Source organism: Sorex araneus, chromosome 2, assembly GCF_027595985.1.
Source record: "Sorex araneus isolate mSorAra2 chromosome 2, mSorAra2.pri, whole genome shotgun sequence".
NCBI lineage: Eukaryota > Metazoa > Chordata > Mammalia > Eulipotyphla > Soricidae > Sorex > Sorex araneus.
In genome coordinates, this window is record NC_073303.1 from 183,505,472 (window position 1) to 183,529,401 (window position 23,930).

The following is a 23,930-nucleotide window of genomic DNA, read 5'->3' on the forward strand; positions in this document are numbered from 1 at the left end:
CTGGAGTTACAAATAGTGGGATTGGATTGCTACCCAAATACCCTCCTGAATTTGCACTTGGGGCTTTATTCCTGTGGCCGTTTATTCCAACAACCTGCTTGGAACTCATTTATGTGCAGAGTCTAGGTGTGGGGGTAGGGGTGGCGGACGAAGGGGGAAACCTGGCACATTCTATAATCCCCCGAGCAGATTTTTGGCTCCCTTTCCGCCAATCCATCTTAAATAGTGCCTAGAGCTCCACATCTCCCTATACCTATGATCAAGCAATTTAGCACAAAAAGAGAAAAGCCCCATAACTTGGCATCCGCGTGGACATTAATCTTGGAGAAAACCAAATGGATCCAACTTTTAGCAGACTTTAATGGCAAAGCTGTCACATTTTACATAAATGAGTATCGGGACTGGTAGCGAACGCAGAGGGGACCTCCTTGGAGCCAAGAGGAGGAGGCGGGGCTGCTGACTGGACTGTTTGCAAAGTGGCTCCAGTTTTGAGGGGAGGGGCTGCGACAGTCGGCAGGACAGAAGGAGACGAAGCAGTTAAACATGATGAGTAGCGAGGGGCTGGGACCTCGGATCCGGTATATAAGGAGCCTCCAGCGCTGAGCGGCGGCTGCTGCTGAGAACCTCGGGGCGCAATTGGCTCAGCCAGCCAGAGGCCAGAAGGGGAGTCAAGGGGGTCGATGCAATCCAAATAGGGGCGCTGCCTTGCCTCAGCTAGACGCAGGGCTCCTGAACTTCCCTTTCACTCTCCCCAACTCCGTCCCCTCCCTGCATCCCGCGCGCGCCCGGGCCACCAGCTGCACGTCGGGCTCAAGGCGATGCGCCCCAGACTCCGGATCGCTGGGTGCCAGCTGGAGTAGGGACTCGGGGAGAGCGGGGCTGTGCGTTTCCGAGCCGAGGCTGCACGGGGAGCCCTCCTGCGAGGCCCCCGACACCACCACCTTCGCTCTTCGCCACACCTGCTGCTGCCGCCGCGTCGCGATGAGTCGCGTGGTCTGGCTCCTGCTGGGCGCCGCGCTGCTCTGCGGCCACCGAGCCGCCTGCCGCCGGGTGGTCAGCGGTGAGTCGGGTGGCGGCTCTCCGGGGCGGGTGGTGATGCTGATGGTGAGGGGGATACCCGTGCGGGTCTAGGGGCTGGGCGGAGGCGTGTGTGTGTGTGTGTGTGTGTGTGTGTGTGTGTGTGTGTGTGTGTGTGTGTCCGTGTGTTGGATTCTCCAGTCCATCGCCTAAGCTCATGATGCACGTGCGCGCACACACTGAGAAAAGTTGATTTTTTTTTTTTTTAAATTTTTGCCAAAGTGCTTGTTTGGAGAGCTTAGGCGGCGAGCTCTAGCTTCATGCCGAGCGCTTTCAGCCTTTTTGCCAGGAGTCTTTCACCCACTTTGTGAAAGAGTTGGCCACAGCGCATGGGCTGGGCACCTGCAAACGGGGCGGGGTGCCGCAGTAGCAGAGGGAACCCAGGCGCAGAAGACTGGCTGCAGGAATGCCACCCCCACCCCCGCACCACCCCCCCCCCCCTTATCGGGCTTGGATCCATCTCAGCCCTGGCGCTCGGTTTCCTTGGTGGACTTCTGATCTCAGACCTGTTCCCTGGCGAATTGCAGTTTACTTCCCCCACCCTTGGGCGCACAGCCTTTGTTCTCAGGAGGACTGACAAAGAACAGGAGACGCACCGGTGTGCATGGTCCCAGAGTGTGCGCTGCCTTTGCAAGCTTCATTCCAATCTGGGGACTGCTCACAGAAGGAACTCAGCTAGAGTTGGGGTGAGGCGCGGAGGGGGAGCGACTGCAGGATCCTGGACACTCCAGGAACGCAATTAAGTCTATGGAGAAACCAGGGAAATGTCAGGACAACCAAGCTCTCAACCAGTTTTTATGCTTTTTCTAATTTCTTCGTTCACTGTTCTCCGATCGAACAGTTTATATTGCGTTTACCCTCTTTACTTTCGGGGCGATCTCTCCAAGAAAAGCATGTAGAGTCTCACGCGTCTTAAAAGAAAGACTGGGACCTTCCATGAAGGCTGAGCGCTTGCTCCCACTATTGGAATGACTCGTGATGCTTATTTAAGCGTGGCGATAAATATTTGTTGAATGTGGGCGTGTGCTTTCATCACGGGAAGTTTTTACAAATTCCTCTTCACATGCTGTGCCTCTGTCTAACAGGTGTCATTAGAGGTAGAGTTAAATGACAAATGACAGCAACTTAATTAGTAGTGAGGCCAGACCTTTGGAAAGAGGCATATTAAGCTTAATTGTCACTGATCTTCCCCTCAGCAATATGTTATGTTCTGCATCTTCAGGATATAATTCTTCAATGTCTTGTTATCAATCATTTCCCAGTAACTTTCAGCCCTCTGGAGAGACAGTGGAATTAAATTCATTGTGAAATGTCATTTGTAAAAAAAAAAAATAATGTGGCTCACATTAGGGGCAGGGGAAGGAAGCTAATTTTATTTATGTTAAAAACACACACACACAACTTTACAGTATCAAATAAGGGTGTCACAGAAACCAAACAATACGTTCCTTTCCTCCCCGATTTAACTGGAATGAAAAGTGCACTATATCAACTGATCTGCATGTCTGAATCACTTACTTAATGGATTTAGAATTTATCAAATTTATTATTGCAAGTAAGAGAATAGCAGATACTATGTTTTGGGCATTGGTATTTTGAAGTCATAGAAATACACCACTGATTTAAATAGTATCATTTTTATTGTTTGGGCTTACATTATTTAATTTTGCAAAAGAAAGGGGGGTATATAAATTAAATATATATGTTTATTCTGATATATAAAATGCCAACCTAAAATGTTGACCAAAGTTTATTCTTTTGTTCTATTATTGCACAAATCACTGCCAATATTTTTCTGTGTTGTTCTATTTTTTTACAGGAATCTTGTAGGTGACATCTGGAAAATTTCTAATTAACTGAACATGATATATTTGATTTAGCATAATGATGTTTATTTGATATTAAAACAATTACTTAGTTAGATTTTTAAATGAATAATTTAGCTGTCCATGGCCATAAAAATCCCCATTTAAATGTAAACATCTTAAATTGATTTGTGATTTATTTTATTGAAGACTAATTTTTTAGATTATATGTTTTAGGCAGAATAAATGTATTCAGAGCACTCTAAAACTTAAAATTTTGGAGAAAGTGAATCTAATGTTTTTATGGTCAGTGTTAAGTTTTAAGACGTGCATCAACATTTTCATGCCACTAGGGACAGTTTACCAAATTTCAACTCAAATACCTATTAACTGAAATAAGCATTTTGGGAGAAATTACTGAAAACAAACTTACCTAAAGTATATGAAGTTCATTTTACATTTATTAATGTCAAAAAAACTTTGGTGTATTCGATATGCCAAAAAAAGTAACAACAAGTCTCACAATGGAGCCCTTACTGGTGCCTGCTAGAGCAAATTGATGTACAACCCGATGACAGTGCTACAATTTCTATTAGTAAGCCAGTCATTTACCTTCCAACCTCAACTTAATACTTCATAGAAGCTTTTGTAATTTTAGTACCTTAAAATCGTTAGGGGACTGGAGCAATAGTGCAGTGGGTAGGACACTTGCTTTGCATGCAGCTGATCCCTGGCATCCCATTTGGTCTCTTGAGCACTGCTAGGAGTAACTCCTGAGTGCAGGATTAATCCCTGAGTATCACCAGATGTGGCCTAAAAAACTTTAAAAAAATCAATAATATGCTTTCTAATATTTTCAAATCATTACACTTTTGAAAATGAAAGCATTGCCTCTTAATGAAGTGAATACTTTTAATAAGAAACATTAAAAATATTATAAACTTTCCTTTGCAATTTAGTAGCATGTACCAACAACAGAAATTTATTTTGATATTAGTGACTATAATTTGATGTACAATTATATGACTGAAAATATACAGCTATGAAGATGATAACAGGAATATTTAATGCATATATGGTTCGAGGTTTGAGAAACTTCTGGAATCCTAGAACTAACCTGGTTTGTTACTGAGCCTGGTTGTGTAGGCGATATTTGCAGGGGCTATAATAATTTAATTTTGTGCATTGAAACTGATTAGATAATGACAAATTCCATAGGACATAAGTAAGATGTTCATCATATAATACGGATGCATCATAAAATGGAGTGTTAAAAATTTGCCTCTAAGCTGAGTGAATGTGAAGAGTCACACATATTAAAAACTGAAAATGTTTTGAAGCAATTTCTTTCTTTCTTTTTAACTTCAATTTTTTAGTATGCACAGCAGTGATCACCTGAGTATCCTGCAAATTGGCATTAATGTAACTTCTGGTACCTTCAAATATATCTGCAGAACACATTTTAATTTCTACTTAGTAAAAATGTCATGGATGTTATTTAGGAGACTGGGTGATTTAGAGAGCACACTTTGTAATCATTCAAATGTCACTGAATATTGCAAAATCATAGTTGGTGATGATAGCATACAAGTTAACATAGTAGCATGAGTAGCATGGGAGACTCAAAACTGCTGAGCAGGTCCAAGCTGATGGTATTATTCCATGACATCATCAAAAGCATAAAGTGATGACACTGCAGTTTTTCCAAAGATGCAATTACTTTAAGTATCTCTTGGGCAAGAAAGGAACAAATTAATCTCATTACCAGTCATTTCATCCACTAGCCATTTATCATAAACATTTCTCTTAACTGTTTTTCATCATTTTATGCCTTTGTTTTTTTTAAAAAAACACTTTTATTTTTCATCATTTCATGGTCTGGGTTTTATGACTTTTCCCCAAAGATGGTAATACCTATTACATTAACGTTCAAAGAGGAATAACATTAACTAAAGAGGCCCAACATGAAAATCCAGATAATACTCTTAATAACTGTGTTTACTGTGAACAACTGTCTTCACTGCTAGCTATTTCGTTTGGTGGATATTTTTATAGAAAATGTGTTTGGTCAATATTTTTATAGAAAATTTCCAAGATTTTTTTTCACTCTTGTAATATGTGTTCTTTCATTGTTGTAACAGGTTGATATAATATATAACTCAATATATAACTCAGGATGGTATAATATATCACTCAATAATTCAATTTACATTCCTTGTTACAAGGGGGAAGTCAGCCTGAACTTTTCTTGTCTGATTTGGAAAATAAAAAGGATGGACAAGAAATCATTAAGGACATATCTCTGAACTAGAAGATGCTCCATTATTAACCTTGTGTATGAATGTTTGTGTAATAAAATACCTTTAAAAATTTTTTATTTTATGTACAGTGATTTACAATGGGCTGGAGCAATAGCACAGTGGGTAAAGCATTTGCCTTGCATGTGGCTGACCCGGTTTTGATTCCACCGTCCCTCTCGGAGAGCCGAGCAAGCTACTGAGAGTATCTCGACCCCCACAGCAGAGCCTGGCAAGCTAACCACAGCGTATTTGATATGCCAAAAACAGTAACAACAATGTAGACGTTACTGGTGCCCGCTCGAGCAAATCAATGAGCAACGGAATGACAGTGATTCACAATATTGATAGTGGCAGGGCTTCATGCATAAAACGTGCCATCACCATCCATTTCACTAGAGTGTCAGCATCTCTCCACCATCGTTCCAGTGTTCTGCCTCCAAGAAGAATCAGTGAAGTTCTTCTTCACTGATTATTAAGTCTATTATGATCTTAGATCATTTTAGAGATGGTGATATCAGCTGTGTGTCATACTTCTTCAGCTGGGAAATTCCACATGCTTTCAGAAAGGGGAAAAACTTGTATTTATTTTCAGTTCCAGTACTAGAAAGAAGCATATAGGGGCTTCAAGAGGAAGTGAATACTTCCATGGTTCTATTATATGTATTCCAAAGTTCCATATTCGTAATTATATGAATATACTGATTGTTTTACTGGAATTTCAGTACTGAAATATTTAAATTCTTTCATATTTAAGACTTACATCTGACCACACATCTAGATCATGTCAACAAAAATAACTAGAAAGAAATCTCTTACTCTACCATTTTTCCTAAAAATCTCATTAGCTCTTCCTGTTTGTAGAAATATAGGTGGAAAAGCTCTTAACTTTATCATCAATAGTCCAACAATCAGAGGATATTTATTACCACAGACTTTGTGTATTTAGTTATTTTTAGAACAAATTAAGACAACATTAACATAATAAAATTGCTACTTCTGAAATTTTCTAGCTCATAAATATTCCACGTGCAATGTTATCTAAATATAACATTAAAAAGTGAGAAAAAAGGAGGTTCATGTGATCTCAAAATATGAGAAATGAGGTACACATGATATTTTTCTAAAAGATAAGACTTTATAGAAGTAGCAGGGTTACTTCAAGAAGCTCCATGTCAATAGAACATTCTGGTAATTAGAGTAACATTTGTTTTCCAGCTCTCGGAGTTTCACTCAAAGGGGATCAATTGAAATGGTCACAAGTGGTTCAATAACTTCCTCTTCTGATTGCTGCAACTTGGATTAACTTTGCACAAAGAAGTGGCTATCAGTGGCCAAATTGAACTAAGTATAAAGAAACTCGAGGTCCTCTTTTAATGATAATATATTAACCATAAAAATTGGCAGTGCAATTTTAATATTTGAAAAATTGTTTGCAAGAGCTAAACTGAACTTTTGAATTCAAAATCAGTGAGAACAATTGACAATCACTACACTTTGCAGGTAGTATCTATCTGTATTAGATTACTGGTCTTGGTCTCATTCCTTTAAGAGCATTTAGATATACAGCCACCACAATTCCCCAGGATGTCTGCATCTTTCCATCATTAATAAGCAAAGAGAAAACACCTCACACTGAGATTAGTTAATTGTCTTCAGGGCCCATGGAGTAGTAATTACTTTAAATATACTTCCTGTTCTTAAAATGCTACTATTATTTCTCTACTGAGCAACATACTGGTGTCAAGAATTTCCACATGACACATGAAGCTCTGTTACTTATTTAATTTGGAAGACTAGTTTTTACATTTATAATGAATGAATGAATCAATGAATAATCAATGAATCCCCTAAATTCTTACCATTTGTTTAGTGTTAGCACATATGTGTAAAACTGTATTACATTTATTTTTAACATATAAGCAGACACTTTTAGCATATAAATAGTGTTCATGTATTCTCTGAATATGATATGCTTTTGCTTTCTAAATATGTCTTACTCTGGGGCTGGAGTGATAGCACAGCAGGTAGGGCATTTGCCTTGCATGTGGCCGACCTGGGTTCGATTCCCAGCATCCCATATGGTCCCCTGAGCACCGCCAGGAGTGAATCCTGAGTGCAGAGCCAGAAGTAACTCCTGAGCATCGCTTGGTGTGATCCCTGCCAAAAAAAAAAATCATCAAAATAAACCAAGAAGGCTAAATAAGTCTTACTCATTGAAACTTCTGGTTAATCTATTTTCTTTTTTTTTTTAAATTAATTTCCTTCCCACATTTTACAGAACAGTTTTGCTGGACAAATTTAACATTTCAAAAGTTCTGGAACAAAATCCAAGTCTGAGAGCACTTGGAGCAAAAGAGTAAACAAATTCAAAACTCTAGGGAATGCAGTTAGGATATATTTAAAAATGAATATGTAGAGGATATTGCTAGAGAAAATGGAACTAGAACTTGCCTTAAAAACAGGAAGACAAGCATCACTAAACATAAGAGCATTTTCGACTACTACAGGATTAACTATTTTTAAACACTAAATTCACCACAACATTTATAAAGTTTTCGGAAAATGAAAATCAATATAATAATTACATTATGGCCAACCATTGAGACATCTATGATGATTTATCAAAGATTATTTATCTCATATTGATGTTGTTTTGTGAAGTCTCTTTAACTCTAGCTTCTAACGGTCATTTATACAAACAGGTTATTTTTCATTAAGAATTAGGGTAGTAAGATAATTGGTTCATATTATTTGATGTGCTATTCCTGCATTCAGAAAAGTCTACAGACTGAGAGTATAATTGATGCCTTCCTTGCAATTCGGGAAGCTTTGTTTTATTAACTGACTGTTCTCAGCTTGTATCAAGATATTGAATGCCCATTACTTAAAAACTCTTGTGAGGTTAATGACCTTCTGCTGATTTCTGCCTCCCACTGCCTCTGGGTATCATCATAGGTCATTAATCACTTATTCTGGGGGAGAATGGATGTGACACTGAAGCTGGATCAGTGTGATGCTCTTGGGTTGTAATTAAGAATACAAATCGAATGTTTGCTTCTCAAACTAATATTTTAGTACAATTACAACTTCACCACCCTATTGCTGATAGACTTTCTTGGCTAAAAAAATCAAACATATAGTTAAAAAAAAACACAAAAAAACACAAACCTTAAATTCCACCAAGAGTAACCATGTAGATGCATTGGAAGAAAGCAGAACTATATCATGATATCATACCAAAAAAAAAAAAAGTTAACAATTCAACTTGATTTGGTTCAAAATGCTTGATAGTTTGGTTTTTGGCATCACCCCCTAAACTGAAATCTAAGAAAATGAAGAGATTAAAGACTATGGCTTCCAGGATAGGGGTAAGGAATCTGTTATGGCTTTTAAAGTTGACAGCTAGAGATGAGAGGTAAATCAAGTAGACTAGCAAAAATCAAAACGAAGCAGCATGACTGTCCTGGAAATTGTCTTTACAATTTACAATCTTTTTTTATTTGTTTGTTTGGGGACCACACCCAACAGCTCCGGGCTTATTCCTGGATTTGTATGCTCAGGCATCATCTTGGCAAGGATTTTGAGACCATATGACATGCCAGGAATCAAACCCTGTGGGCCTTGTACAAGGCAAACATTCAATCCACTTTAATATTGCTCCAGGCCTTATAATCTTGACACACATGTATAATAGTAAAAATGGACAGGTATAAATCATAGAATAAATGAAATTCCAGTGCTGGTAGTATTGGCTAAATCCCACACAGTATAATATTTCATATATATAATATATATTCCATATATACATGTGATACATACATCTTAAATGTATTCTGTATATGCATATATATTGTTTTATTATGAGTCAGCATTTGACTTATTTCCCTTTATGTCTACTAATAGTTTTATTAATTACTTAGTCACTACTAGAATCCATTCTGTTTAAATGTAGGGGTATATAAAATTGAATTTTCAAATTATCCTTTAAATAAACGTTTTGTTTGTCAAAAAGCTAATTTAGAATAGTGACTACCTTTACTAAAATGCTGTTGAAGTGTGATTTATCAAGTTTTGTCACAAGTTTATTAGAAAACCAATTCAATTTTATAAATTGACATTTTTAATCTTAAACATGACAGTGATTTAATGAAGACACGATTATTCTTTGGTTTTGTTTCTGAGCCACATTCAGCTGTGTCCAGGACTTACTCCCAACTGTGTGCTCGGGAATCACACCTGGTGGTGCTCCGTGGACCATATTTAGTTCTTGGCATATCCCTGGGGTGGGCTGCATCCAAGGCAAGCACCTTAAATCCTGTATGTCCTAAATGAAGCAGTTTTGATAGAATATTTCTTGTTTGGGTCATTTTTCAACCTTCTTAGCATCCTCATTACTAAAGCTCACGTGGATACATGGATATATATTCTTCTTTCAGGCCAAAAAGTTTGCTTTGCTGACTTCAAGCATCCCTGCTACAAAATGGCCTACTTCCATGAACTGTCCAGCCGGGTGAGCTTCCTGGAGGCCCGGCTGGCTTGTGAGAGCGAGGGGGGCGCCCTTCTCAGCCTTGAGAACGAAGCAGAACAGAAATTGATAGAGAACATGTTGCAAAACTTGACAAAACCGGGAACAGGAATTTCCGATGGTGATTTCTGGATAGGGCTTTGGAGAAATGGAGAGGGGCAAGCCTCTGGCCCCTGCCCTGATCTCTACCAGTGGTCCGACGGAAGCGTTTCCCAGTACCGGTGAGTGTGGGCTCTGAGAACTTAAATGTGTTCTGGGGGCCTTGAAAGGGTGAAGAGAGATTTCTGCAGATCCGATCGGAATAGAATAAGGGCGGAGGGCGGGATCACTTATGGAGTTTTCCTGTTGTTTTTTTACTTGCAGGAACTGGTATACTGACGAACCTTCCTGTGGAAGTGAAAAGTGTGTTGTGATGTATCACCAACCAACAGCTAATCCTGGCCTTGGGGGTCCCTATCTTTACCAGTGGAATGATGACAGGTGCAACATGAAGCACAATTACATCTGCAAGTATGAACCAGGTATGAAGCTTACCAGATCTTGTAGCTATTTGCTGCCATTATTCCACAACTTTGGTCCTAGTTATTTTTCTGCTTTGAATCTTGGATTGACTTCACTCATTAAGCATACCAAAGCATCTTACATTCTATAAAACTACCCAATGTAGTAAGCATAGAAAGATCTGGAGACATGTCTAAGAGAAACTAATCGTTTCTCATAGTAAGATCATAAATTTATCTCAAGAAACATTTTTTTTTGAAGAGGAATATGCCATTCAGATATTTAAGCATGTTGTATAATGTAAGTGAAGAAGTTGCAAAAGCCCCATAAAGATTTCCACATCTGAGACACAGTTCTTGAGGTGTTATCTGGTAACTTAAGGAAATAGAGAAACTTCCTCCTGGGACATTAACTTAGCATTTCCCAGTTTGATACTTGGCCTCTGCTCCTCAGTAAATGTTAAAGAGATCTTCACACATCAGTCTAGTGAAAACAAGTCAGACTAAGTGCCATGTTTTCCCTGTAGTTCTCTGAAACAGGACTTTTTCAGTTATCCACTCTCCATACATTATAATTGAAAAGGCTACATTGATTTGATCAACACTTGGGTGGTTTTCTGTTGTGGATTTGAATGACTTTGAATAATACAGTTCAACAACCTCACTGCTTGACCAAAAGACAGATTAATAAAAATACAGAAGCTCACTTTTTAAAATCATTAAAGAAATTACATTGGATACTTAGGTTTAGAGATGTTTTGTTGTTCTTCCACCTGGAGTTTGCAAGTGTCTGTTTAGTTTTTTCAAGGGGCCCTCTGCTTGACCTCACTCTGTGTTCACTAAAGGTAATTATATTCAAGTGCTGCCACTTCCATTATACTCTTGATATTATGTGATTCCTTTTCTCCGAAAACCATAATGCACAAGGGATTATTTGGATTAGACTTAGCTTTTCTTTATATGTGTCCTATTCTAGAGTTTATTAGCCAACAGTCTATATCCCTGGTGAGTTTATTCTTTAAATAAACCCTTATAGTTTAAAGAATCAAGATGGTTGCTAAGCCCGTTATTATGTTTCTAGAAGCTTTTACAGAGCTAAATATGTTTTGCACTTACTTTATTTTGTCTTTAGATGTTCCTGGGAAAAAAATGAAGCTAGAATTATTTGTTCTTTTAAAATTGTGACACAAGATATTTCAGACTTAAATAAAATAAAACAATCTGAAGTATTCTTAATAAAATATTTTCCTCTTCTTCCTTTGAGATTTTAGATGAATTTTTTGATGCTTTGTATACTTATGTATTTATTTGTTATTTTAGATCACAGGCATACCACATATTAAAAATGACAATTAATTTCAGTATTTTCTTCACTTAATTTGCATTAATTACTCTAGGTTTAGATTACAAATGAAAGATCTTATAAGACCTGGAGTTATTCTTTTTTCCTTATATTTTACCCCACTATAAAAATAACCTATAGTTTATCAACAAGTGTCTTTAATATAAATTGTTTTAAAACATCAATAGTTTGGGGCTGGCAAGATAATATGTTGTGTAGGATGCTTGCCTTGCACAGGGCCAGTCCGGATTCAGATCCTGGAACCCTAAATGGTCCTGAGCCCTCTCAGGAGTGATCTCTGAGCACAGAGCTAGGAGTAAAACTTGAGTACTGTTGGGTATTACCCCTCCATGCAAAAAACTCTTTAATTTTACAATTGATCTTATGTGTGCTTGTTATTTCTATCATTTTTAAAAATTTTTATTAGAGAATCAATGTACAGTTACAAACTTAGGAACTTTTGTGTTTGCATTTCATACAGTGATTATTTACCCATCCCTCCCCCCCATTCTCCTCCACCAATGACCCCGGTATCCCTCTCACTACCCCCACCCCATCCCCCACCACCCCACTCTACCTCCTCTACCTCTTGTTCTCCCTCCTTTTGGATGTTGTAGTTTGCAATAGAGGTATTGAGTGGCCCCCATATTTGGTCCATAGTCTACTTTTAGTTCATATCTTCCAACCCAAATGGGTCCTCCCAACATCCTCTACTTGGTGTTCCCTTCTCTATCTGAGCTACCTTTTACTCCAGCATGTGAGGCCAGTTTCCAAGCTGTGAGGCAGACCTCCTGGTCCTTATTCTACTACTCTTGGGTGTTAGTCTCAGAGAGAAAGGACTCTCCTTCACTGCTGGTGGAAATGCCGACTGGTTCAGCCCTTTTGGAAAACAATATGGAGAATTCTCAAGAAATTAGAAATTGAGCTCCCATTTAACCCAACAATACCACTCCTGGGAATATATCCTGGAGAGGCAAAAAGATATAGTAGAAATGACATCTGCATTTGTATGTTCATTGCAGCACTGTTTACAATAGCGAAAATCTGGGAAAAATCAGACTGCCCAAAAACAGATGACTGGTTAAAGAAACTTTGGTACATCTACACTATGGAATACTATGCAGCTGTTAGAAAAGATGAAGTCATAAAATTTTCATATAAGTGGATCAACATGGAAAGTATTGTGTTAAGTGAAATGAGACAGACATAGAAAGATTGCACTCATCTGTGGAATATAAAATATCATTTATTTTAAAACATTTCAAACTTTTATTTCACTATTTCCTACTTAGTGATTTTTTAAAATTAAGTTTATCCTCCCCCCTCCCTTTTGTGAGAATATTGGTGTGACAAAATCTCTTGCTTAGAATCATTTCCTTAGTAGTGAGTGATTAGCTTTTTAGTAGTGAAAGAACTGGGGTATTAAGCAAATGGAATGAGTGACATTTGTAAATTATAGCACTAATTATTTTGAACTTTATTCTTCAACTATACGAGAAATATAGTATGATTTCAAGGTACTCTTCTTTTTCTGCTCTCACATGTATCCTATTAGCATGATTCATGATATATAAAATGGAAAAAGAATGAAACAACCAAACCTAACTATGCTGGAGCTAAATAATTCATTTGTGAACTTTCTTACTTTTTCTCCACCATTTCTGTTGTGTACCTATGCTGATTATTTATTCTTTGTGTCTTACAATGTTGTCAAATATATTTTTATGGGGGGAATATGTCTGAACCTAATTTTTGTGTTTGTTAAAATTATATGTATGTTACTGGCTTTGAGACACTAAAATAGGATTCTGGGATTATGTTTTATTACATAATCAGCAGTTGAGTTAATTGAAAGTTTGATTTACAAGTGCAGCGTGCCTTAGTTCTGTAGAAAACTAAATGTAGCGTAGGACTACATTTGCAAGTAGGTAAATTGGAGTAGTAAATATAACACTAAATATTTTATTATTCCGTAAAAATTTTACTGCATGTGTTTTTTTTTCTCTTTTTTCAATTGACAAAGATGGAGAGTTATAAATTTTGACCAATAAAATAATTGTAGGTGATTTTTGTAGCAAGTCAACTTTCTTTCAGTGAACTATTAATTTAACAAATTATGGCTTAGGAGAAACAGAAGGTAATTTGAAGATATCAGACCATGATAAGAAATGTCATTATTTTCACTTGTAGCAAATTGAAGTGATCTTTCTTTTCTCATAAGCCAGGAAAACAAACTATGGGAAAGGTTTGATTTCTTATTCTTTAAGAAAGCAGACAGTCTTTGAAAATAAATTCTGGGATCGCATTATAAGGATAGAAGCGTACTATAAGATCATTACCTGTTTAGCAATTTCAAAAGCAGCCCATCTATCTATCATTATTGTGAGAAGCTTGAATAGTACGCTGACATGAGTAAAGACATCCTTCATTTGTTTGTACTTGTTTACATGTAGTTAATGTCTTAGTACTCAGACTTACTAGTTGATCCTTATCTTTGTCTAGTTTTTTTTTTAATTTTTAAAATTTTATTGAATCATTGTGAGATAGTTACAAGCTTTCATGTTTGGGTTACAACCTCACAATGATCAAACACCCATCCCTCCACCAGTGCACATTCCCCACCACCACCACTCAGACTTACTAGTTGATCCTTATCTTTGTCTAGTTTTATACCTGCATTGTGTTTATTACTAAAGGCTGTCACCAACCTAGATGATGTTGATTGATGGGTGAACTTTTCGATTGCAGTGATTCACCAAGTGACTTCAAGTTGCAAGGATTCATCGAGGATTTGCCTTGACTTAAAGAAAATGATACCTATATAGTTAAATAATTTTAGACAAACTTAATATAAAATCTGTGACTTTTGGGGTTGGTGTGATAGTACAGTGAGTAGGATACCTGCCTTGCATGCAGCTAACCTGGTTTTGATCCCCGGCATTCCATATGGTCCCCTGAGCACCTCCAAGAGTAATTCCTGAGTGCAGAGCCAGGACTAAACCCCTGAACATTGCTGGGTGTGACCCAAAAGGAAAAAATAAAAAAAAATGTTTTTAATTTGTTCTAAAACCAAAGCTATAATATATTTATTTTTTCTTAATAGGCATTTAAATCTATGATTTATTTTTATATTTATTCATTCTTACAACCTATATGTGTTTGCATATTTTTTCTATATGATGCTTGTATTTTTGATTTATAGAGATTAATCCAACTGCTCCTGTAGAAAAGACTTACTTTACAAATCAACCTGGGGATGCCCATCAGAATGTGGTTGTCACTGAAGCAGGTAATTATTTTACAATCTGACACCTCTATGAGTAATAGAATCAGCTTCACAACTGCTGCAACTTAACTGGTTGCTTGGTCAAGTCATACACTGAATGTGGGTGATTAGGATTTTACTTTTTAATTAGACTAGAACAAAAGATGAGGAACTAGCGTTATGATAGATGAGCCTATTTTGTTTCCTTCTCATTTTTTACCTCATGTGGTGGTATCTATATTAAGTAATTCAGATTAAAACCCTTGTTCACAAGGTAGCCTTTAGGATATAAAACTGCACATCCAGTCTCCTGGATCAAGTGGTGCCCAGGGATTGGCTAACTGTGGGTGTGGGCATCAAATGCAGAGTCTGCTTTGTAACCTTTGCAGGTTACCATGGTGTAACTACATTGGCTGATTGCAGGTTACCAAAATGTTATCACTGAACAGCAGAAGATCGCACACTGAGCTTTCAATGAGGCCTTCCACCTGCCTCTAGTACAAAATTGTTTGCAAAACAATCAAACTTGCAATCTCACTATAAGTTGCATGTTTTGCTCTTGGTACCATTAAGGGCCCATTTTGCCATGGCCTTTTTCCAATTGTATAGAAATCTTGATTTAACCCCACTCCTTATAGTGCCCGAGATTCTGCATCAAATTTTTTTTGAAGGTTATTAAAATTACACAAAAAATAGGGAATTATTATGTATATTTGTAAGAAATGATAACTTTAAAAAAATGAAAATATTCCTGATGGCTAAAAATGCTTGAAGTCACTTCTCAGAGGTTTGAGAGTAAGTGAAAATATAACAGATTTTTTCCCATCACTGAGCTCAATTAACATATATCGTTTTGTTAACAAAGGAATTAAGTACAAATAAATGGATAGTTTGATCCAAGTCTGATTCAGTTTGCTCAGAATTATTAAGATTGATCATTATGGCAGCTTTTGATTTGCTAAGTGCATAGATTTTTAGATCAAATTTTTTATGTGGTCATATTGAACGTCATACTTTTTTGTGCCTGATTTTATTTAATTTTAATTTTTAATTTTTTCTTTTTTTTTTTACAAAAACTACCCTACCTTTGTGTGAAGTAAGTTAGTTTTATTAAATTAAACTAGCTTAGAAAGAGGAGAGGAATGGGAAGTATGTTCTAGAGAGAACATAGACTTCTTCAGAGTGGAATTAAGCAAACAAAGAGAGACGGGCTAGCAAGATATGTGTGCATGGGCTTGAAGAGCAAGCCTGAGGTGCTTAATTTTAAAACCACGCAGACATATACACCTAATGATAGCTATCCTTAAGTGTTTATGTTGGGAGTATGCTCCCATTATAACATTGAAAAAGTATTTAATGAGGTCACTTGTAAAATTTAAGAGATTTTTATTGTGCCAAGAATATCCTAAATTATCAAGCATTATGGAACAGAATTTAAAAAATATTTTATTTTAAAATTTAATTCAATCAAATTTTTATGCCTCTGGTATGCATGTCTTATTACTGCCTAATCAGTTAATATTTCAAATTTTTTAATCCTAGAAAGTCTTTCATATCATTATGGCACTGTGCCTTTTGGCTAGAATCATAATTTGTCTATCAAATCAACAATTATCTTAATAACAGTTATTGTTCCAGAATTAATTCAAAAGATAACTTAATTGTTATTAAATTATGAATTGCAGATATAATTTAGAAAATATAGACTTTGAATTGGAACATGATAGTATTGTTTTGATTTTAATGTTAGCAAAAAATATATTCTTTCATTCTATTATTTTGGGAAAGATTTTTATTCATATCTATTTATTGATAATTCAATTTTACTTTGATTTCTGGAACCTTTAAAAAATCTTTTGTGTTGGACTCTTAACTCTCTATTTGCACTAAAACTGTCTTACTTTTGTAGGCATAATTCCCAACCTAATTTATGTTGTTATTCCTACAATTCCACTGCTTTTACTGATATTAGTTGCTTTTGGAACCTGCTGTTTCCAGATGCTTCATAAAAGGTAAATAATTCATACATATTAAATAAAAGTTGAATGTTTAAATGCTTTTTTTTAAATATTAAGGTATGTATTAAATTTGCCTTAAGAAAGTAGATTTTTATATTTGCAATAGATAAGTAAATAACTATATCTTTTATAGAATTCTCTCACTATCTCATTTAATCTATTTATATGATACAGGTACCCCTTTATATACTTTTTTTTTGGTTAAGAATATGGCAGTTTAGATTCGCTACACAATTTGCTTGGGATGTATAGGAGTATCTGTGGCAGATCTGAAATTCAAATAAAACTTTGTGGTACAATCATTTGTTTATTACATGCAAGCACTCATGCTAGACACTTAAACCTTGAATTCTGGTAATAATAAGACATTTGCAGGTGCACTTTGCAGTGCTTTTTTCAGATTTCAGTTATCCATATCTCTTTCATTTCAAAACAAACATTTCAGTATGGGGAGTAAAATACAATGGTAAAATTAGGTCATGTTTTGGCAGGTAACTTGCAATAGAATGAAATATCATAACAAGATTTTTAGGACATTCTTTTCTCTCTGTTTATTCAGACCTTAAATTAGATAAAGTTTTTCTGTGCCTACTTTGTCAAATCCATTTAAAAAGTCATAAATGAGCTATAAGTGTGTATTAGAAGATAAAGGCAAATATGTTGGGTTGTGAGACCTCTTTTTCAGGGTGTTTAAATAAAAACTGGTCATGATAATGCCTCCTCCTGGAAGAGACCCTCAAATGAGGTAAATTTTATTTTTTGAATCTACTGCATCTTTTTCTTTTAATAAATTAACCCTAAAGTATCCACTAAGCAACAAAACTAGTGAGAAAAAATTTAAACAGATGTATACTATAAATGGCATGCATAAGCTTTTTTAAAAGAATAAAACCATATGAATTGCACACTTAACTTTTGCATCTGGATGATAATAAAGGCTGGCCAATTGATACTAAATTTTGTGTTCTCTAAAATATCCAATACCATTGTATCACTGTATAACTGTCATTCCATTGTTCACCAATTTGCTTGAGCAGGCGCCAGTAACATCTCCATCCATCCCTGTCGCATTCTAGTGTAGCCCGATGGCATATTGGAGGATATTTCAAAATCAGGGGAATGAGGACCATCCTTGTTACTGTTTTTGGCATATCCAGTATGCCATGGGTAGCTTTCCAGGCTCTGCCATGTGGGAGGGATACTCTCGGTAGCTTGCCGGGTTCTCTGAGAGGGATGGAGGCTTTTCGGGAAGCCTCTAATCACCTTTACAGGTGTTCCCTATATATATATATGTATATATATGATATGTATAAATATATATAAAATATCCAATATGTATATGAAAGATAGTAAATAAAAAATGTTCTAATTTCCTGCCATTAGTTTTAATTGATGGAAGGATGATTTATCACTATGAAAAGCTATGGTGTACCAAAACAATTATAATAAAACATGCTCCTACTCCAGTTAAACTGTTAAGGAAGAGCAGTTAAGGACAACTCAGTTTGAAAAAGCTATTTAAAAAATATTCACTTCATCATTTCTAAGATAAGAATTATCAGAGTGCCAGTAACAGAGTTTTCTCTAAAATGTGCTTTAGACTTTTTCTAAATAGTGTAGAATTGTAGAGTTTCCATTCATTCAAAAGTTTTCCAGACTTTTACACTTTTAAGATCTGTGACATTTTTAAGTGTTTGAAAACAAAGCAAGATCGAGTACCTGCAGATGCCAGAATTAATTTAAGTGACTAATTCATTCGTTCTTAGAGCCTCCCATTTTCCTTTCTTCCAGGAAAGCAAGGAGAAACTTCATCAAAGATTCAACTCCATTATCATCTGAATGCCTTGCAGAAAGTTTAAATTCCAATCTGGTATACATCATGGTTTCTATCATTCCATGTCATGTTCCAAATAACCACACTCGTCTCCTTAACTAGTAGTAGTAACTCACATGAAATACTAATGTTATCTGAGAATCACATTAATAGCTTAACCACCCTTTCCTTTTCACCTGAGAAACTCTCATGCTTTTTATAGACTTTGCTTGACTTCTGTTTCGTTCTTGTTTGATCACTTCAGAGGTGAAGATGTATCGATCTTATTTTGGTACAGATCTCCAAAGTGTGTCAATTGACATAGTATTTTATTTTCTTTATTTTATACCTCAGTGCTATAGACCACTTCTGGTGGTACCACCAGGCCACACTGGAAGTCCCTGGGACTACTAACCCCACCATCTTCAGTCTAAGGATAGACAACCAAGTCTACACCAAGTAGGGCTTGGTGAGAAAAACGATACTCTTGAGCTTTGTGCTAGCTCTCTGCCTCTCCTTGTAGTATTTTGTTAGTAATGAACTCTTGCTCAAGCGTAATCACCTAGGTAACTACCAAACTGCCTTGCTCAGACTATTTAGAAGGAGATTTTCCCTTTCTTTGAATTCCTGGCATGTCTGGTAAATGGAAAATGAAGGGAATGAGGCAGAAACTTACCAGCAGGTATGCTGCAGAAGCTGTTGGAGAGGATGAGAGTGCAGAATGTAATAGGGACCTGGTTGGTGATTCAGGTTGAGTTCATGAATAGGAAATATCAAAAGGAATTGAGACTTGTATGAGTGATCTTGTAAATAATGACCTGAAATAGAGATTTTCAGGGACTTGCAGGAATAGGAACTTCTGCAACTGCACTCACAGTGGCCTAAATTTTAAATTTTAATGTGAAGAGGTTAGGAAATAACTCAGTCTCCAAATTTATTAGCACTGTCGGTCTCAAGTGCATGCTGGTTGTGTGAGTATAAATTCTCAATCTAAGACAAGAGTTCTCTATCAGATTGAAGATGAACTCAGGAGCTCCTCCTCAGAGCCTTCTCTTGCAACTGCATTGAACTATACTGGTTTCAGAGACAAAAAAATCAACTTTTATTAATGGACTCCATGACAGAACACAATGAGTAGAGTAGCAAGGTCCTTATATCTACAGCAAAAGCATTCTTAATGATCTTGTATTATATACACGATCAGTTAAAATATTCAGAAGGCAAATATCAAAAATCATTGGTCAAAGATTAATTGGTTGATTACAATACATTTTTTTGGTATTGTGTCAGATATAGTTTGTGTGTATATGAGAGAGAGAATCATAAGTTCTAAAGGGTCAGACAGAAAAAAATGTATTTATTTTTTAATTACTTCATATGAACTGTTTATCATTTTTGTGCACTGGAATAATCAAATTTTTTTTGTAGGACTGAAAAAATATGAAGGTGAGAGAAGGAGCCTTTGATAAGAAGGGTCTTAAATTCTCCCCACTTGGGCGCTGACAAGCTTCACTTGCGATGCAGTCTCGTCCATTAAATTTATTTCTTCTTATGTTTTTCAGTAAAGGAAGAACAAAAACTAGTCCAAACCAGTCTACACTTTGGATTTCAAAAAGCACCAGAAAGGAAAGTGGTATGGAAGTATAATAATTGATAAACTTGACTTCAGAAAAGAAATTAGAGATTTAGAATTCTGGATAAGTATAAGGAATGGCATCAGAACATTTGCTTGGAATGGCTTGAAATCTCAAAGGATCTGCAAGATGAATTGTAAGCTCCCCCTTGAGGCAAATACTAAAATAATTTTTATATGCCTATGATTTCATTTATAAAATAATGCTGTGCTAATAATGGAGTGAAACATGCTTATTTTGCTGAAGGATGTACCTGAACTTCAAGTAAACGGAATGGACCGTGTAGATAAAATTGCTATCAATGCCTCAGAAATATGTGTGCTAGGAGCAAAAACTTTAGCTTCTTTTATCTTTCTTAGGTTATAATCAAGCTAATGTACTGTAAATTGTATTGAAATTTTCAGTGTTCAAAATGTTTTACCTTTACATAAGTGTTTGATAAAAATGGACAGTTCTTATATTTATTTTTATGGTATTTAATTTTTCAATACATGCTGTTTTGACTAAACAAATTTATCACTATTTTCAACTTAAATCACACAAACACAAATATATTACCTTAGAACACGTTTCTTTTCTAGAAATGACTCATCCTTTTTTCAGTTTTTCTGCTTTTGGTCAGACTATGTTTAGGAAATAAGCTATTTCATTAACTGTGGAGTAAATCTACTAAAATATTTTACGTAAAGGCAAGGATTGTCTAATTTCAATTGTGCAAGACATGTGCCTTACAATTATTTTTTAATTTAAAATTAAACCGATTTTGTAGTAACTTTAATAAGAACTGTTTAAACAATAATACACTCAATCTCGAACAAAAGAAGTAGCATAAACAGTATGATTCGTATGTCTTCACATGTTGCCTGTTTAACCACAAGTAGTCCCTTGAAGGTTCTGAAATCAGTTTGCCCCTCTCTTGTCTACAAAACAAAGAGTCATACTTTGGGGGGCCAAAGTTGTCACTAGAGGTAGATAGCTACAAAATATTCCTAAGTTTTCCCCCTAACTCTGTTTAGCCTCCTTTGGCATACAAAGGGGTCTTGGAGTTGGGACAATATTAATGGTCATGGATGGGGGAGGTAAGCACAGCTCACTGACATTTCAGCAAGGAAGAAAACTCAAGTAATGAATTAGCATGAAAACGGATGGGAGACATCAATGGCAACACTCATTGTTGAGGACTTGACTGGGAGACTAAAGCGAGTCTCCTTCAAGTCTCATCCTCATTTCTTCAATGCTTGTGGCGCCTTCTTCTTAAGAGAAAGTTGTAACTATCCAGTTCCTTTTAAACCAAATAAAAAAAAATTATGATTTCTGAAGAATGATGACTGGTGTCTGATAAATCTCTAAGGGACCAAAACATAGATGCCTGATGCACACAGATGTCAACACACAGAGATGAAAGCAAATGACTGTTTACGTGTGGTAGAGATGGCAGTTGTCTTTAAAATGGTCATTTAAAATTTAGTCTTGGGGTTGGAGTGATAGCACAAGGTATCGCTTTTAATTTTGGTAGGGTGTTTGCCTTGCATGCGGCGACCCAGGTTCAATTCCCAGCATCCCATTTGGTCCCCTGAGCACTGCCAGGAGTAATTCCTGAATGCAGAGGCAGGAGTAACCTCTGTGCATGGCCAGGTGTGACCCAAAAAGTAAAAAAAAAAAAAAAAAAAAAAAAAAAGGATAAAAAGGAAAAAAAATGCTAGTCTTTCCCTTGTCAAATTCTATTGAATAGCAAAGAATTCTTATTCAGGCCGGTCACAACTATTGTTAGTTGGCCCAGTTAACAGACAATATAGAACTTTGTGGACCTTGGCAACTTTTCAGCCCCTTAGGGACTGTGGGGATGTCCTATTGCAGACCAGCCGTAAGTGCCAAACACATTCCGCACTCCGTTTTCTTGGCCACCCATCATTCTGGGCAGAACACAACTGCAGCTGCTGAGATGTCCTCTTTGCTACTAGTTCCCATCCTGCATTTCCATGCTTTTCTCCCTTCACTTAGGACTCCATGAGAAGGAAACAAGGTTTCCCCTTTGTCAGTGCCACCCAGGACACCAACAGCTGCAGAGCAGAAAAGGCGAAGTCACAGGAAAAGGCCTTGATTTTGCCTTTTATCTGGATCCAGGCCTGGAGAATTCTGATGGTATCCGTTACTAAACCCCTGAGCTACTAGGAGCAGGGCAGTGAATTCCTTTCTAACTTGAAGAGCATAGTGAATTTGTTCTCAGAGTTTCAAAAAGTTTTAGCTGACCTTTGAAAACTGAAAAGGAGTACATGGTGTATCTGTTATATTTATCTGAGAATGTATCTCTAATATGGGTTTTTGGAATATGAGTGAGTTGCTGAACAATATTTAGATAGGCAAATCAAATAACATTCCTTATTGTGTTGTTTCATTTCCCCTAACTGTTCTACCCTCCTTCTTAGGATTAGATTATCAAAAAGTTCTTCAAAAAAAAAAAAGTTCTTCAAAGTGTGTTCAGAGGATCCTAAATTTTTATCTTTAACATAGAGTTTAAGATTCTGATAGGATTAAAATAATTCTTACTTCTCCTTTCTCTGATGTGTTTCACAGAGATGATCTTTGAGCTCATCACAATTCTCTACTATCCTCCCCAAACTTTCAAAATCATTTATGCCTGCACAACAATTCCAAACATTCTCTTCATTACTTTAGTAATAATCATTCGGTCCAGCCTAAAACTCATTTTTAGTTTAAGTTAGTCTATACTCATTGAATTAATCATTAAACTTCTATAACTCACTCTCTTTTCTACTATTTTTGAAGCATATGGACTAGAGTAAAAATGTGTGTGTTGGTGTATGTTATGTTTGTAAAATCAAACTAATATAGTTGTATCCCCCAAATACATGAGCAGCTTTTTTGTAGTAAGCTGAGTTAAAGTTTGCACATATTCTGGAAATGATCCAAAAGATTAAAGCGGTGAATCAAATTCATTTATTCCACACATTTGGCCTCTTAATGGGCAACTTAACTGTGCCTAAATAAATTTTGCACCGGTTTGAAGATTTCATTATAACAAATACAAAACAGAGAAAAACATATATAATATGTGCACTCTTATATTGTCTGACATTTTTGAAACTTAGAAAATCTTAGCATGGAACAAGCAGTACAACTAATCAAAGTAAAAGAGGATTCAATGAAATAAATACCATATCAATGAGGTTATCTTTTGTTTGGACGCTTAAGTGCTATCTAGACCTCTGTGTGTTTGCTGCTTAATTAGCTTATTTGAGAGGAATGTTCCATCGTTTTAGTCCAGGTCTATGAAGTGAGTTTCCAATAAATAGTTTTATAAGGGAGAAAATATTAAAGTCACTTTCTAGATAAAGTAGAAGTGGTTTTTGATAGAAAAGCAGAGAGTCTGGGTGATAGCAATTCACTGTCACTGTCATCCCGTTGCTCATCGATTTGTTCGAGCGGACACCAGTAACGTCTCTCATTGAGAGACTTATTGTTACTGTTTTTGGCATATCCAACATGCACGGGGAGCTTGCCAGGCTCTGCCGTGCGGGCGCGATACTCTCGGTAGCTTGCTGGGCTCTTCGAGAGGGGTGGAGGAATCGAACTCCAGTGAGTTGAATGTGTGAAAGGCGAACGCCCAACCGCTGTGCTATGGGTGATAGC

At 36.5% G+C, this 23,930-nt stretch overlaps 1 protein-coding gene across 2 annotated transcripts; it reads left to right on the top strand.

Annotated features, from left to right (window-relative positions):
* Nucleotides 1–637: 637 nt before the first annotated feature.
* On the top strand, nucleotides 638–21,595 carry CHODL (chondrolectin). 2 transcript variants are annotated; one of them, XM_055127979.1, is made up of 7 exons: nucleotides 638–1,060; nucleotides 9,619–9,928; nucleotides 10,071–10,228; nucleotides 14,752–14,838; nucleotides 16,724–16,826; nucleotides 18,624–18,702; nucleotides 20,208–21,595. In XM_055127979.1, exons 1-7 carry the CDS (start codon nucleotides 982–984, stop codon nucleotides 20,208–20,210), a joined length of 819 nt encoding a protein of 272 aa, XP_054983954.1. In that variant the 5' UTR covers nucleotides 638–981; the 3' UTR covers nucleotides 20,211–21,595. The 2 variants fall into 2 exon arrangements, with proteins under 2 accessions (XP_054983954.1, XP_004607036.1); XM_004606979.2 differs by lacking the exon at nucleotides 18,624–18,702.
* The last annotated feature ends 2,335 nt before the right edge of the window (nucleotides 21,596–23,930 follow it).

Excerpts from the sequence above, each read along its gene's own strand:
- CHODL (XM_004606979.2), top strand. The coding sequence starts at position 982 with ATGAGTCGCGTGGTCTGGCTCCTGCTGGGCGCCGCGCTGCTCTGCGGC. Across the intron at positions 9,929-10,070 it reads GGAAGCGTTTCCCAGTACCG|GAACTGGTATACTGACGAAC; the intron begins GTGAGTGTGGGC and ends TTTTACTTGCAG. Across the intron at positions 16,827-20,207 it reads TTCCAGATGCTTCATAAAAG|TAAAGGAAGAACAAAAACTA; the intron begins GTAAATAATTCA and ends TATGTTTTTCAG.